The sequence below is a fragment of the Takifugu flavidus genome, chromosome 11, assembly GCF_003711565.1.
Source record: "Takifugu flavidus isolate HTHZ2018 chromosome 11, ASM371156v2, whole genome shotgun sequence".
Taxonomy (NCBI): domain Eukaryota; kingdom Metazoa; phylum Chordata; class Actinopteri; order Tetraodontiformes; family Tetraodontidae; genus Takifugu; species Takifugu flavidus.
This window is the reverse complement of record NC_079530.1, coordinates 767,193-779,990: the sequence shown is the minus strand read 5'-3', so window position 1 is coordinate 779,990 and position 12,798 is coordinate 767,193. Positions and strand designations below refer to the sequence as shown.

Sequence of the window (12,798 nt, the reverse complement as noted above, 5' to 3'; positions counted from 1 at the left end):
GTTCCTCCCCTGGTCTCCACCCGTTCCTCCCGGTCAGGTGGGACTGGGAGCTCAGGGAGTGTGTCCGCTGGGTGCTGACACAGCAGAGTGCCAGCAGCCAGCGGAGGAACCGGAGCACCAGATCAGCAGCACAGCTCAGGGCCAGGATCTCCTCCAGGGCTCTGTTGTGCTGTGAAGGCAACAGAATCCACCTGTGTCGCCCCAACTGGCTTCTGCAGGAGTGTCTGAAAACACCCCTCAAACATGGAGTCTAGGCAGGACGGGTGGTGGGCACCGTCTGACCTTGGGCTCCTGCTCACTGTATGACTGAAGGCCTCCCTCCCCTAACTGTTTCTGGTGTTGCTTCAGTGACACCTACCAGATACTCGGTCCAGGACTTCAGCCAGAGTGGTGGAGATGGGGAGGTGCAGGGTGCGATACTTGTGTCCTGCTCCGTACATCGGGTGCTGAATCAAGTGGCAGGTAGCATTGATACGACCTTTGTACAGCTGGGGACGACAAACGACTTAATGTCTGCATCACAAACGCAACACAAACCCCTAATAAAGCAGACAAAGGCCACATCTCTGAGTCCCCAACAAACCAAGAATGTGCAGGGTGGGGGCGGGGGGGGCGGGGGGGGGGGGGGGGGGGGGGGGGGGGGTACCTACCGGACATGGAGACTGGAGAAAGACTGAGACCTTCTCGTCCTCCAGCATGAGCTGCAGGAAGAGCCTTCGGATGAAGCCTGAGATGTTTCCGGACATCTGCATGTTGCTTCTCTGGGGTGCCGACTGGAAAAGCTCACAGAGCACCTGCAGCCATCAAACACAGGTGTGTTCCTGAGTTCCTACCTGCCGATGCTAACGAAAGCTCCTTCAACACCACCGATTTTAGCACTTTTGCTGAGCTATTTTTGCTACTGGACCTACTGACAAAACTGCACATGGGTTCTATTTGCACACACATTAAGAGTTATTGTGACATGTGGGGGCCCTGTTGCCCCTGGCGACAGCTGAACCCCACCAGGACCTGATTACCTGGGCCATGAGCCGCTGGTTGTTGGGGTGACAGGAGATACACTGCAGGAAAAAAGCCACGGCGGTGTTCTCCAGAGCCGTTCTCTGCTGGGTGGTGAGTCGTTCTGGTGGAGCTGGAGGCTGGGATGGTGGCGGGTCTGCCGGAGACGTGGCGCCCAGCGGCTGACCGCCCGTACTGGCGCTGGAATGGCACAAGAGGAAGAGCAGCCCGGCCCACAGCGGGTTGACCTCCGGCCCTCCTAACCAGTCTTTCATGATGTGACTGTTGCCCACTTCGGTCAGGAAGCGCAGCACTGGAGCAGCCAAGTCTGCAGCCAGAGGAGGCTGACTATGGGATGGCGGGTGCTGCTGAGGGTAATGGCGTCTGTCGGAGTGGGCAGCAGGCATGGGCAGGTCTGCGCTGGCCAGGAAGCTGAAACAGAACTGGGTCAGGCTGCGGACTAGAAGTGAGGGTAAACCTGAGTCCAGCAGTTGCTGGATGGCCTGAGGGGACTGAGACGCGGCCGCCAGCGTGGTCAGCTGGGACTCCGACAGGTGGACGGGGGGTCGAGCGTGCTTGGAGTCGTCTGTGAGCCTTGCAGCATTGGCGTTGACGTTGTGCTGCTTCTTCCCGTCGTCGGTGATCCCAAGGTGGTGGTGCTGGACCTGAGAGCGGCTGCTGCTGGACAGCGAGATGATCCCCATCCAAGACATGAGCAGGGAGAAGTAGCTGGGGTGGATGTAGCACAGCGAGCAGAGCAGGCTGTCCACGGCCTTCTTCAGGGCCGTGTTGCACGGCAGCGACATGGACCAGCTGTACAGCAACCTGGGGGCCGAGCCAAGAACAAAGCTTGAGTGAGCAGAACCGTAGCAAAGCCAAGGTGTGTCTGGTTCTGGTCACAGACGTGGCTCCAATCAGGCTACACTTAGCTTCAATCACTCTGCTGTGGGTTCATTTTACTGAACCAGAAGATAAAACCTGTTTAATTCAAGACAATCAACCCCCCCCAGGCTGGTGTGGTGCAGGAAGGAGACTCACTCAAACAGGTCTCTGTTGAGCAGTGAATGCAGGTCATAGTTGACGGGCAGCTCGTAGCTGTGCCACAATATGGCGGCTACACAGTGGAGATGGGATGGCGACGGCATCAGAAGGCCAAATTCCCTCAGAGAAGCTGAGGTGTAGACACCGGGACCAGCGTATCCCATCGGACTGCTGACCTTATGAGACGCTACCTGGGAGGAGTCGTGGACCCACTGCAGCAGAGCCTGGATCCTGAAGACGACAATTCAAATCACATTTCAGGGGTAATTAACAGCACTCGAATTGAGTCGTTTACACAGTTTATGGGCTAAACTCTAAAGCACGATCATTAAAAATAAAACAAAACCAGTGAAGAAGAAATCTCACGTGTGTGAACACTGATCCAGAATGGAAAAGGTTCTGGTGTACCTGTCTTTGGTTCCAGCGTCTTGTGTGGTGCCCATTTGATAGAGAATGTCGACGGTGGAATCGGAGGACAGGCCGTTCAAGCGGCCAAAGAGCAGAGGACTGTTCAAGTCTGCAGAAACACAGCACAATAAGGGAAGAAGCTTAAAATCAAGGATTCGAGGCGAGTCGCGCTACTGTTGCTAGGCAGCAGGGGGCGCTGTCTGCGTCTGAGCTGGCCTGTCGACGCCCGTGGTCTCAGCCTGAACTGTTCGTTCATTATTTAATGGGAGATCTGCTCTCAAAATGACATTTATTGCTACATTTATATAGATTATCACCTATTTATCAAGGAAAAGTGCCTGTTTTGTGTTATTTGCATTGTTTGGGATGCTTCTCTGATTACGAGAGGATGAAAATAGACATTTGCAGCATTAAAGCGATCTTGTTCAGCCATATTTGGTCTCACTGTGTGTTGTTATAACCCTAATGATTAATCCATAAAGAGACGTTTGGGCTCTACTCTGAAAGGCTTCTTCAGGCCTGATGGGGCTGGATTAATATGACCCGGCTGAACTACCGGTACGTGGACCTAATTAGTTATGAGAACTGGTTGCGGGTTAACAAATGCAGCTAATATAATTCTACCACTGATGAGATGAAAGCACGCTAGCGTTTGAAACGGCGCCGTCCTCAACGGGGGCAGGTGTGCTGCCGATCAGACTCACTGGCAGGATCGGTGCCAGCAGCAGCACAGTTCCTCAGAAGGATCTCGATGAGCTTCAGGCCGATGTGAGTGGACTGCAGGCCGATCTTCACCAGGACCGCCTCGATATTGGGCGAGTGCATGCCGCAGTAGGGCGACATCAGCAGTGCAGCACAGGTCTGCAGCAGGTTGGCAGTGGGGGCCGCAGCACTGGCCATCATAGCCTCCAGGTCGCTGGCATGGGTCAGACAGTGGTGGAGGAGGCGCAGCCACCCAATGCTGGGAAGAAGAAGAAGAAGGAGATGATGCCTTCAAATCCACAGCGCCCCCACAGGACACCATCTTCTGTTACCTGGTTTTAGAGACTTGGTCCTCAGATGGCAGGAAGGGGTTGTTGACAGTGGCAGAGGAGGTGTTACCAAACGCCGTCAGACCCAGGAGTTTGATCTGAGACAGGCCCAGAGTGCTGGCGTCCCGAGGCCGGTGCAGCCTCAGGCACACGGCGGACGCAACCTCCGCCTTCATCAACTGGATCTTGATGTACGTGAGGCCGCTGGTGATGATGGGTGTGGACAGGGGCAACATGTTGACCCCGTCTGTGCTGATCTCCACCGACACCGAAGACGGACACGCTGGTAAAGAAGGAAGGAAGATGAGGAGTGAGTGCCCGCAGGTGAGGGACAACAGGCAGGGCGTCACGGCAACGTCACGTCAGGGACGTACTCGCCAAAGAGGCCAGGTGAGGTTGGATGTGGATCTCCTTCAACAGCACAGCAGCTGGAAGGTGTATGGTCAGATCACACCAGGCCTCTTCTGGGAGGAAGATGTAAGACCAGGCTGCTGAGCGGGCCCTGCGGTGGGGGGGCGTGGCCTGGAGGAGGACCTCGGCGGGCTGTGCTGTTGGGCTGCTGGAGGTGATGGTGCCTGCACACAAGGTTTTAGATTTTAGGTTAGAAACCACTGACAGTTGCCGAGACTGCTTCCTTATGCCTGTGGATGGGTTGACCCAGGCTGGGGGGGGTAGGAGGTACAAGGCCACAGTCAACAGGAGGAGTCTGACCTAAAGGAGCAAAGTTGTGGAGGCCCTCGGCGTTGTCGGGCTCCGACGTCATCACTCTGGCTTTCAGGTTGCCGTCGGATGTTTTCCCAGAACCTGAATCTAAAAACTTCATGATGGTGGACACCATACTGCGAGCTGTGTTGACGATGGCCCGAGTGCTGGTCACCATGTTGTTACAGATCAACTGGATCCCACCTGGTGAAACAGCATTAAATTAGGCGGCAAATCCGGCAGACGGCATTTCGCTACACACTAATTAAAATAATGATTAAAGATAATGTCCCAGAAAAGGGGAAAACCTATTTCAAACAGAGATTTGAGTGCTGCTATGACCTACCCATGTCATGGAAGGCCTTGAGAGCCTCGCTGGTGTCCAACACTCGCAGGATGAACCACAGAAGGGGCTCCGACAGCTGACAGGTGGAGAGACAGCCCTTCAAAAGGAGACAGCAGATATCAGGCGACTGAGGCACGCTAACGCAGCGCCCGAGGCAGGAGGAGAGGACGGGACGCTGACCTGTCTGCCCATGTACCCACACGCCATGTATGTGAGGATGGGCTGCAACATGACCTGGACAGAGGAAGCCTTCTTGCTCAGGGTGGTGAGGATGGTGAAGAGCCCATCCCCCACCGATATAGCATCCAGACCTCCGTGGAAATTCTCATGCTTGGTCAGGTGGAGCCCACTGGCACCTGAGGGACAACACAGTGTTTGCAGTAGAAAAGACAGCTACACACGTATACATCCACAGAGATAGAGATTCATTGTGTTCCTATAAGGAGGTGAGGAGCCAGGAGGGTCGCCAGATGTCCGTCCCCCGTCTGAGAAGAGCTCGTGGCTTCTCACCTATGATCATGGCCATGGCGCTGCTGTTGCACTGGCCCAGAGCCGACAAGATCTGGCTCATCACGGGCTGATTGGCCAAGATCAGATCGGCCACGCTTGCAGGAGGCGCTGGAGCGGAGAGGGATCCCGAAGCCATGCTGTCTTTGCTGCCGCACACCTTCTCCTCGTCAGACACGCTGCTGTCAGCCATCCCCCCGCTGCTCAGGGGCAGCCGTCCACTGAACTCCTTGTCCCCCGACAGAGGAAGCTGCACCAGCACGTTGACCAGCTTGATGAGGTCAAACATCAGTTTGTCTCGCGTCGTCTCCCCACACACAGCTTTGGCATCGCCTGGACGGATGATGCTGGCAAACAGGCCCCCGAAGCAGGAGCGAGCCCCCACGGAGCTGTCTGTGCCGCTGCGGGAAACCAGCTTATCCGAGCAGGTGATGTAGTGGTGCACCAAAAAGGTGATGGACTCGATCACAGACGAGATGGTGGCCACAGACACCACCTCAAAGTTCTGCTCCAGAGTAAACTCTAGCAGCTTGACTTGAGCGTCCAGAGGACCGTGGCCCGACTGGAACGGACCCCTGCGTGGTTAGAAGGAAACATCTCAAACGGGCTTCATCTCCAGGAATAAAAAAAACAGTGATTGAGGACAGTTAATGTTCATCTGGGTTGGGAAAGTTCCTCACATACCTCTCTGTGGTTAGGATGTGCACGAGTTTGAGCAGGAACTCACTAAACATCTGAGGACAAGTGGAGGACAGGTGAACCTGCAGGCGGCTCAGAAACTCGTGCATGGCCTGGGTGGCAGTCGGACCCACGTGAGCGCTGTGCTGGCTCGTCCCGTTGGTACTGCTGCCAGACAAGAACCGCACCAGGACCTGAACCAGAGTGGGATCAGACACCATCTGCTGTGCTGTGCTCAAGTCATTACTAGAGGCTGGAAGACATAGTTGGTGTTTTTATAAATCAGAGCAAAACAGACAATAATACATTTATTGGTTGAGCTAAGCAACTGGGAGCGTTTCAGCTTCGCTCACTTTTACAGCATTTTCATTCACCACCGTTTTAGAAGTTCCCAGTCATTTCACAATGAATACATTAAAGTTCAAATCACACGGTCCATCTGCTCTAATCTGATCGGCACCGTTATGAGCAACGCTAACACGTTTAGCAACAAATATGCTGACACTGCGCCCGCTGCACCTGCACCTACAGACGGCGCCTTTCACTTCAGTATCCCAGAAAATGAACACGTCCAATTAAAGGGAGACTGTGAGGAAGTGAGCGTGAGCAGCTCATCTTTTCTTTGGCCACCCGAGCACAGAGAAGCGTGCTCATCGACCCGCTCAGGAAGGTTCTGGCCGTGCGGCCCCTTGCTGAGTCCTACAGGAGAAGAGCATCGGCACGTCTGTGGGTGGTTGCTGTTGATGGACAGCATCCAGCCTCGGGCTCGTCCCTGTAAACGTGCTCACAGCCGCCATCAGCCCCGCTGCTTCTGCAGCTTCTTCAGCGCCGAGCGTCCCTGTCCCGTCCCCTTGTAAGGAACGTCCACCAGTGTCCTCTGGACAACTGTCGGTTCAGCCACGGTTGAGTGTGAACCAGACTCAGGGACCTTGGAACGGCTCAGGTGACCATTGAAGCGGATGGGATGGACCGAGTCTCTTTGACAATGTTCCATTTTTCTGAGATACTGAATTGGGTTTTTATCTACAGACCTTCTGACTACTGAACAGATTTTAACTGGAGCAGAAACAGACTGACCACTGGCTGGCATGTTGGTCATCAGAGTGAGAGAGCGCAGCACCAGGCACCACGTTCTCAGGGATGTGTTGGGGTACCATGACAACACTGTTAGGAAGCTGCAGATGGAGGCTGAACACAAACACAAGGAGACTCAGACGCACAGTCACTGGAAATGACAGCAGTGTAAAAGCTGACCATGCTCAGAAGCTGTGCTGACCTTGGTTGATGGGGATGGTTGGGACTCGACCAGAGTTGAACAGAAAGATGTCTCCTCCAGAGTCTTCAGCACCACAAGGATAGGAGTTGAGGCTGAGCGTTAACCAGAGGTGCAGCAAAGACTCCAGCTGGGGGGAAACACTGAATGAATGCTCTTCAAATCTGCCCATCTCACAGGTGATGAAACATCAGGCATTTGCTCAAGGCTCAGGAAACTGTGATGGCAGCAACCCAAACCACCGAACATTGCCTCAGTCCTCCTACACCTGAAGTCTTATGTTCAATTAATTGTGTATTGTAATAATATGATGGCTGCTGACCTGCACGTGGTGGACCTGCAGCAGGGAGAAGAGCTTGTTGAAGCAAGCGCTCAACATGGGGATCGACGAGGACTGCGCTAAGAGCCCGGTGCTACCTGGAGGTGAACCTCCTCCGTGCAGCGTCCTCAGCAGGCAGTCGTCGGTCCCGTTGGAGGCCTGGTTGACTGAAAGCCAGACACGGAGCTCAACAACAGGGACAAACCTGACTGCGCTGAGGTTTCCCACTCTCTTAGCTTACCTGTGGAAGAACTTGAGGTGAGAGCCTGCAAGATGGAGTCAGCATGAAGAGTTGCCATCATCTTGAGCATCAGCTCAGCCTGCTGCTCCAGGCCGACCTCCAGCCGTGCGTCCATGGCTGTGGAGTTGACAGGCAACATCAAGACATCATCGTCTAATTTGAGCAAATGTTCCCTATCCAGGAAAACACAGCCAGAGCCCACTGATGATGCCGGGTCAAAACCTCTCAAACGTGCTGCACTTTTGCCACAAAAATGATCTCTGTCCCATAAACCTTTGCAGAAAGCTGTAAAATGCTGCATGTTTACTTCTCCCACGGGAGCAGCAGTCTCCCCTGTTGCCTTGGGAACCTTTGGAAGTGACGCATCAACACGTGACAATTAACCCCAGGATGAAGCAACCGGGAGAACCTGGATGCTGTAATTAGCACTAATGAGGAGAGAGAAGGTTCCCGTAACAGTGCCTGTTTGGTAATAAATGATTTGACCGTTTCACCTCAGGTGAGCATTCTTTATTTGGTAAAGCTAAAGAGATGTTTTAACCAAGATGAAACTGATGGTTACAGCTCTTCAGCTTCATATCCAAGCACCTCACAGTCAAATCTCCTCTCCTCCTGGAGGGAGGGACACACACACACACACACACACACACACACACACACGGTGTGCTCCAGATGCACCTCTACCCACCTTGTGATACAGAGATGGAGAGACTTTGGGATCCAGGCTTTTCAGCAGCCACTGGAGCTTTGGCGACTGGGATACCGACGCCCCCGATGTACGGGTTGTAGCCATAGGTGCCGTAGTCGGCGCCCCAGTAGTCGTACCAGGTGCTGCTGATAGGCTGAGATCAGACAGGAGGATCAGACAGGAGGGTCAATGGTTGATTTATCAATGCTCAGTTCATCCTCTGTGTGAATTTTAACCTTGGAAATGAAACCAGGAACTCCTCCCAGACAACTGGCAGTAATGTATAAGAAAATGACCAACATCAGCATCAAACGTACCTTAAACACTTTGGCTGCAAGTGGATCTTTCTCCAGATCGATATCCAACGGATCAATGTCAACGTCCATGAGGTCCTGCAGCAGGTCAAAGTCTATGTCTTTCTCTTTTTCCAAAGCCGACAGAGCTGGAGCGCCTTCGGACAACAAAGCGAAAGGCTTTCACTCAAAAGGTGAACGTATATGAAGGATCAAAGTTGGAGCTAAAGACCAATCTGCAACTATCCGTTTGAATGCTGAAAGTGGTACCTGCTATGATATCGGGCACCAAGGCTTCGTCGATGCTCTCTACCAGAGCAATAGAGGAGGGCTGGCTCAGAGAGTCGTCAGAATCAGCAGCTGCTGAGGCAGAGGAGGCCCCCTGCTCCACCACCACCTCCTCCATCCCATCCAAAGAGACTGAGGACAACTGTTCCCCTGGGAGGACAAGCAGCCTCAGTTACTGTGCTGGTACTGAAGCTGGCCGATGGCCGCCCAGAGTCAGGGCGGCCACGATGGCGCGGTCCTCGACGTGTCCCCGCCGTCACAAATGTCACAACGCAAAACATGAATGTCAGCCACACCTGTCAGGATGTCCTGTAGCATACATGTCAGGGAATACTGAGCCCAGGCACCTCCCCAGGAAATGTCTCCCCGGTTGAACTCCGTCCCCACCAGCAGGAGGAGGAGCCGTTCCATCTGCTGCTCAGACACCACCTCACACAGGTGGATCGTGGGTCTGGTGGCGCTGGCGATCCTAGCAAGCACCTAAAGGGTTGGCAAAGGCGTTAGCGTCACCGTGCTTATGCTAATGAGAAACAGAGCAGTCTGAGATGATACCTTGCAGACAAACAGCAGCAGGTCGGCGTGGCAGGTGAAGTCCATGGAGAGGAGGAACAGGGTGAGTTTCTGCACCACGGAAATGCAGCATTCGTGGGACAGCGTGAAAGGAAGAGGTTCGATTTCTGGAGTTTCTTTAGCTGTTGTGGACTCAGAGTCCAGGGGCGACCGCGGCCATTCGGTGGTACGGCGGAGACGGATGAGGTCTTTAAAGTGCTGCGAGGAGGAGCGAGACGAGTTTGCTGTTAGACTGAAGCCCACACGTCAAGTATGAGTAGAACTTTGCTCCTCAAAGTCCGTCTGCATTTCTTTTTCCACACATCCAGAGAAACCAGGTAACTCTGAGCTTCCCTTTCTACTCCAGGCCAATGGCGGCCCGTTCAGGTGAGCAGAGAACTAATGGGACCCAGAACTGAGGAGACCCTAGTTTACTGGGATTACGAGGCGCTCACCTTGGATGTGGCTTGTTTCAGCTTGGCTTGTTCCATCAGCAGTTTATAAGAGGAGCCTTTGTTACTCTGGATCTTCTCCTTCTCAATTTGCTCCACCAAAGCTTTCTGCTTGGCTTTCAAAAGGTTCAGCTGCTGCAAAGAAAAGGAGAGGGGAACTCAAAGAGTGGAGGAGCAGATTTCCCTTCCTGCAGCAGCTTTGGTCAGCAGTGTGACATGCACAGGTGTCCTCTACCTGCTTGTGGTGGACAAGCTGCTTGCGAATCTTGCGGGAGTAGATCCGATCCAGGCTGCTGCTGCCTTTGGCTGACCGGCTGTAGTTGTGGGACTGAAGGCTGTTGTTGATGAAACTCCACTGAACACCTGTGTGGGAAAAGGACATCCTTCCGAGTTGGGCCAGAACCAAGTTCAAAGAAGCTGTCTAACAGTGATTAGTGGTCCCATCCGGTCCAGTTCTGCTGTAGATGGTATCAGAAGTGCTAGAAAAACCTAAAATTAGACGCTCACACTTGGGCTGTGTGAGAGGGACACTGGACAGGGGGTGGCTTGAGGTGGGGGTGGTGTCTTTGGTACTGGGACCAACAAGATTCGATCACAATGCTTGGTCCAAGATCAGACGTGAAAGCATCAGCTTTGAAGGCTCTCCTTCAGTTACCTGTTAACGACCTCTCGCGCTCTTTTCCTACAAGGTGCTTCTTCCCTCCTGAGGGCTCATCGTCAATATTGGCCACATAGTCCAACAATCTGGACACCAACATCACAACCCAGCTGATCATGGGAATGTCCAAAACACCTGTAAAAGATAGCAAATCAGGGGATGAATCCAGCGTGTTTGTGGTTGCTGCGCCAGGAATCAGTAATCAGATGCTCCAGGACCTTCAGCCCGGGCCTGGGCGGCTGCTTGTGGCTGCTGCAGGGGTAACAGGAGGCTGTCCAGCAGGTTCAGGAGGCTCTCCAGCACCCCGCTGTTGCTCAGTGATCTTTGGCCAATGCAGGACAGCAGCATGAAGACCCTAAGACCACAGCAAAGGCAAAACATCAGCAGCAGTAACCAATATTAGTAGATACATCCAGCTTCATATGGAGAACTTCACGCCTCTGTCTCATTTAGGATCGATCAAAGGATGTTGAGGAGATGCTGTCCAACATTTGAAACCTCGCATTTTTGTATCAGAGTTGATTGACTGAAGTTCTAAAGAACGCCTAAAACCTTTTGAGCTTGAGGGCAGCTGAGCTGGAAGAACATGACATGATTTGTGACTGTGACTGAAATCCTCTATTTCAATTGGAGCTGCATTGTGAGATGGAGCCTGTGGATGACAACAGGCTGTGCAGGTCTGAGCTCCTTCCTTCTGCCCAACTCATGTGACCACTGGGATGTGTTACCTGTCCTGAGGGAAGATGAGCAGTTGTTCTGAGTTGTAGAGCTCCTGCAGAACATTGGAGAGGAACTGGCCCCACCAGTTTTCACCTCCACACAACTGCACCAACAGGAGACCCGCGTGAAGACGAATCTTGGGCGTTCCGCTGATGCAAAGATGTTTGAAGAGTTCCTCACAGGCCTGGGCGTTGAAGGTACTCTGGAGGACGGCCGGCACTGAATTGCCTGCAGATGCACACATTGAAGGAGTCAATAAGCTTCAGCACAAAGGATGATCCTGTCCAGCACGCAACCATCGGCTCTGGCTTCTCCACACCCTCCCGGGACCAAAGTGCTGCATTTCTCCCTTTCTGAACACGTCTGGGACTCAAACATGATTCTGCTGTCCTTCTACCACTGGTTTTTTCCAACGGGAAAGGCGGAAGTGACGTCATTTCGTCACAATTAACAACTGAATTAGGATGAAAATTCCAAACCTTCTGGTTCTGTTCCCATAATCACGGGCGCGGGTGCACGCAGGCTGCTCACCATTGTTGGAGTGCAGGAGGCTCAGCAGTGTGTCCAGTAGGTACTGAATGATTGTCCTGAGCTGCTCGGTGGAGGAGCTGTGGATCAGCTCCTGCGTCTCCGGTGCATTAACGCTGTGAAGCGACTTGCGGACGGCGCCCAGCGCCACGCGCAGACGCTGCACGGCGTGGTGAGCCAGGTTGAGCTGCAGCTGCAGCTGGGTGCAGTCTTGGTAGGCTGAAAAAACACGCTGGTCCTCCTCCACCACCTTGTCTGGTTTCCGTAGAAAGTACTGGGCATTGTTGGCGTTGTTCAAGGGTGGCAGGTCGATGTTCTGCAGAAGGGTCTCCAAGCGATGGCAGGCCAGGTTGTACCTGATGAACAGTTCAAGTGGCACATTTAAATATGGAAACTGCAGGTTAACGAATATAAACCTGCATGACTGGAAGGTTCCCCAGAGTGAAGCAAACATTCAGCCTCTCGTGGTACGGCCCCGTCATTCAGGCCGGGCCAGAGGCAAAGCTAAGATGGAACCAGCAACAGTGCTGGCTCAATTCAAGCGTATTGCTGCTGGCTACAGAGGTCAAGAGTCTAGATCTATGTGTCCTATATCTATGTGAACTGCTGCCCATTCATTTGAGGTCACGGTTCTGGGTGGGCCAGGCAGGGTTGGCAAACAAAAGGAGCACAAAGGTGGAAGCGTAGCTTTGTCCAAAATGTCCAGACCCCTGAAAAAGCCTCATACTGGCCCAGAGCAGCCAGGCAGAGAGCAGTCATCTTTCCAGAATGGTGAGGTTCATCCCTCCTTGGAGCACCGCTCCAGCAGGCCAGGGACGCAGGACACAGCCAACACCTGGCGTCCAGCTGCTCGGCCATAGAAACACCTTCTGTGCTGACATCGGTAGTTCAGTGGGAGTTCTCCAGCAGAGGAGCAGCTCTGGCTGAAGCACCTATTATCAATATTCACCAAGTGTGACCATATGATGTTCACAGTAAATCAAACGCCGCCACTTTGTGGCACCAAAGCAGCACAGCGATTCCATCATCTATGAGGTCGATGCTGCGTATATATCTGCAGTAAATGAAATGTGTAAA

At 53.3% G+C, this 12,798-nt stretch overlaps 1 protein-coding gene across 4 annotated transcripts in view; it reads right to left on the bottom strand.

Annotated features, from left to right (window-relative positions):
- The window catches only part of birc6 (baculoviral IAP repeat containing 6), a 43,756-nt gene that overhangs the window by 10,972 nt on the left and 19,986 nt on the right, over nucleotides 1–12,798 (bottom strand). For 3 of the 4 annotated variants that reach the window (XM_057047599.1, XM_057047602.1, XM_057047601.1), the window contains exons 29-56: nucleotides 11,725–12,077; nucleotides 11,202–11,421; nucleotides 10,692–10,828; nucleotides 10,471–10,608; nucleotides 10,051–10,178; nucleotides 9,819–9,950; nucleotides 9,367–9,582; nucleotides 9,111–9,294; nucleotides 8,797–8,964; nucleotides 8,551–8,684; nucleotides 8,234–8,387; nucleotides 7,546–7,662; nucleotides 7,308–7,471; nucleotides 6,989–7,115; nucleotides 6,790–6,900; nucleotides 5,719–5,965; nucleotides 5,038–5,609; nucleotides 4,708–4,883; nucleotides 4,528–4,624; nucleotides 4,191–4,385; nucleotides 3,854–4,054; nucleotides 3,483–3,762; nucleotides 3,153–3,409; nucleotides 2,449–2,557; nucleotides 2,038–2,271; nucleotides 1,020–1,824; nucleotides 651–794; nucleotides 359–488 (exon numbers count right to left, since the gene is read on the bottom strand). In XM_057047599.1, the coding sequence (XP_056903579.1) occupies nucleotides 359–488; nucleotides 651–794; nucleotides 1,020–1,824; nucleotides 2,038–2,271; nucleotides 2,449–2,557; nucleotides 3,153–3,409; nucleotides 3,483–3,762; nucleotides 3,854–4,054; nucleotides 4,191–4,385; nucleotides 4,528–4,624; nucleotides 4,708–4,883; nucleotides 5,038–5,609; nucleotides 5,719–5,965; nucleotides 6,790–6,900; nucleotides 6,989–7,115; nucleotides 7,308–7,471; nucleotides 7,546–7,662; nucleotides 8,234–8,387; nucleotides 8,551–8,684; nucleotides 8,797–8,964; nucleotides 9,111–9,294; nucleotides 9,367–9,582; nucleotides 9,819–9,950; nucleotides 10,051–10,178; nucleotides 10,471–10,608; nucleotides 10,692–10,828; nucleotides 11,202–11,421; nucleotides 11,725–12,077 (5,930 nt within the window). The remainder of the gene's footprint in view (nucleotides 1–358; nucleotides 489–650; nucleotides 795–1,019; nucleotides 1,825–2,037; nucleotides 2,272–2,448; nucleotides 2,558–3,152; nucleotides 3,410–3,482; nucleotides 3,763–3,853; nucleotides 4,055–4,190; nucleotides 4,386–4,527; nucleotides 4,625–4,707; nucleotides 4,884–5,037; nucleotides 5,610–5,718; nucleotides 5,966–6,789; nucleotides 6,901–6,988; nucleotides 7,116–7,307; nucleotides 7,472–7,545; nucleotides 7,663–8,233; nucleotides 8,388–8,550; nucleotides 8,685–8,796; nucleotides 8,965–9,110; nucleotides 9,295–9,366; nucleotides 9,583–9,818; nucleotides 9,951–10,050; nucleotides 10,179–10,470; nucleotides 10,609–10,691; nucleotides 10,829–11,201; nucleotides 11,422–11,724; nucleotides 12,078–12,798) is intronic. The other variant, XM_057047600.1, reaches the window with a different exon arrangement.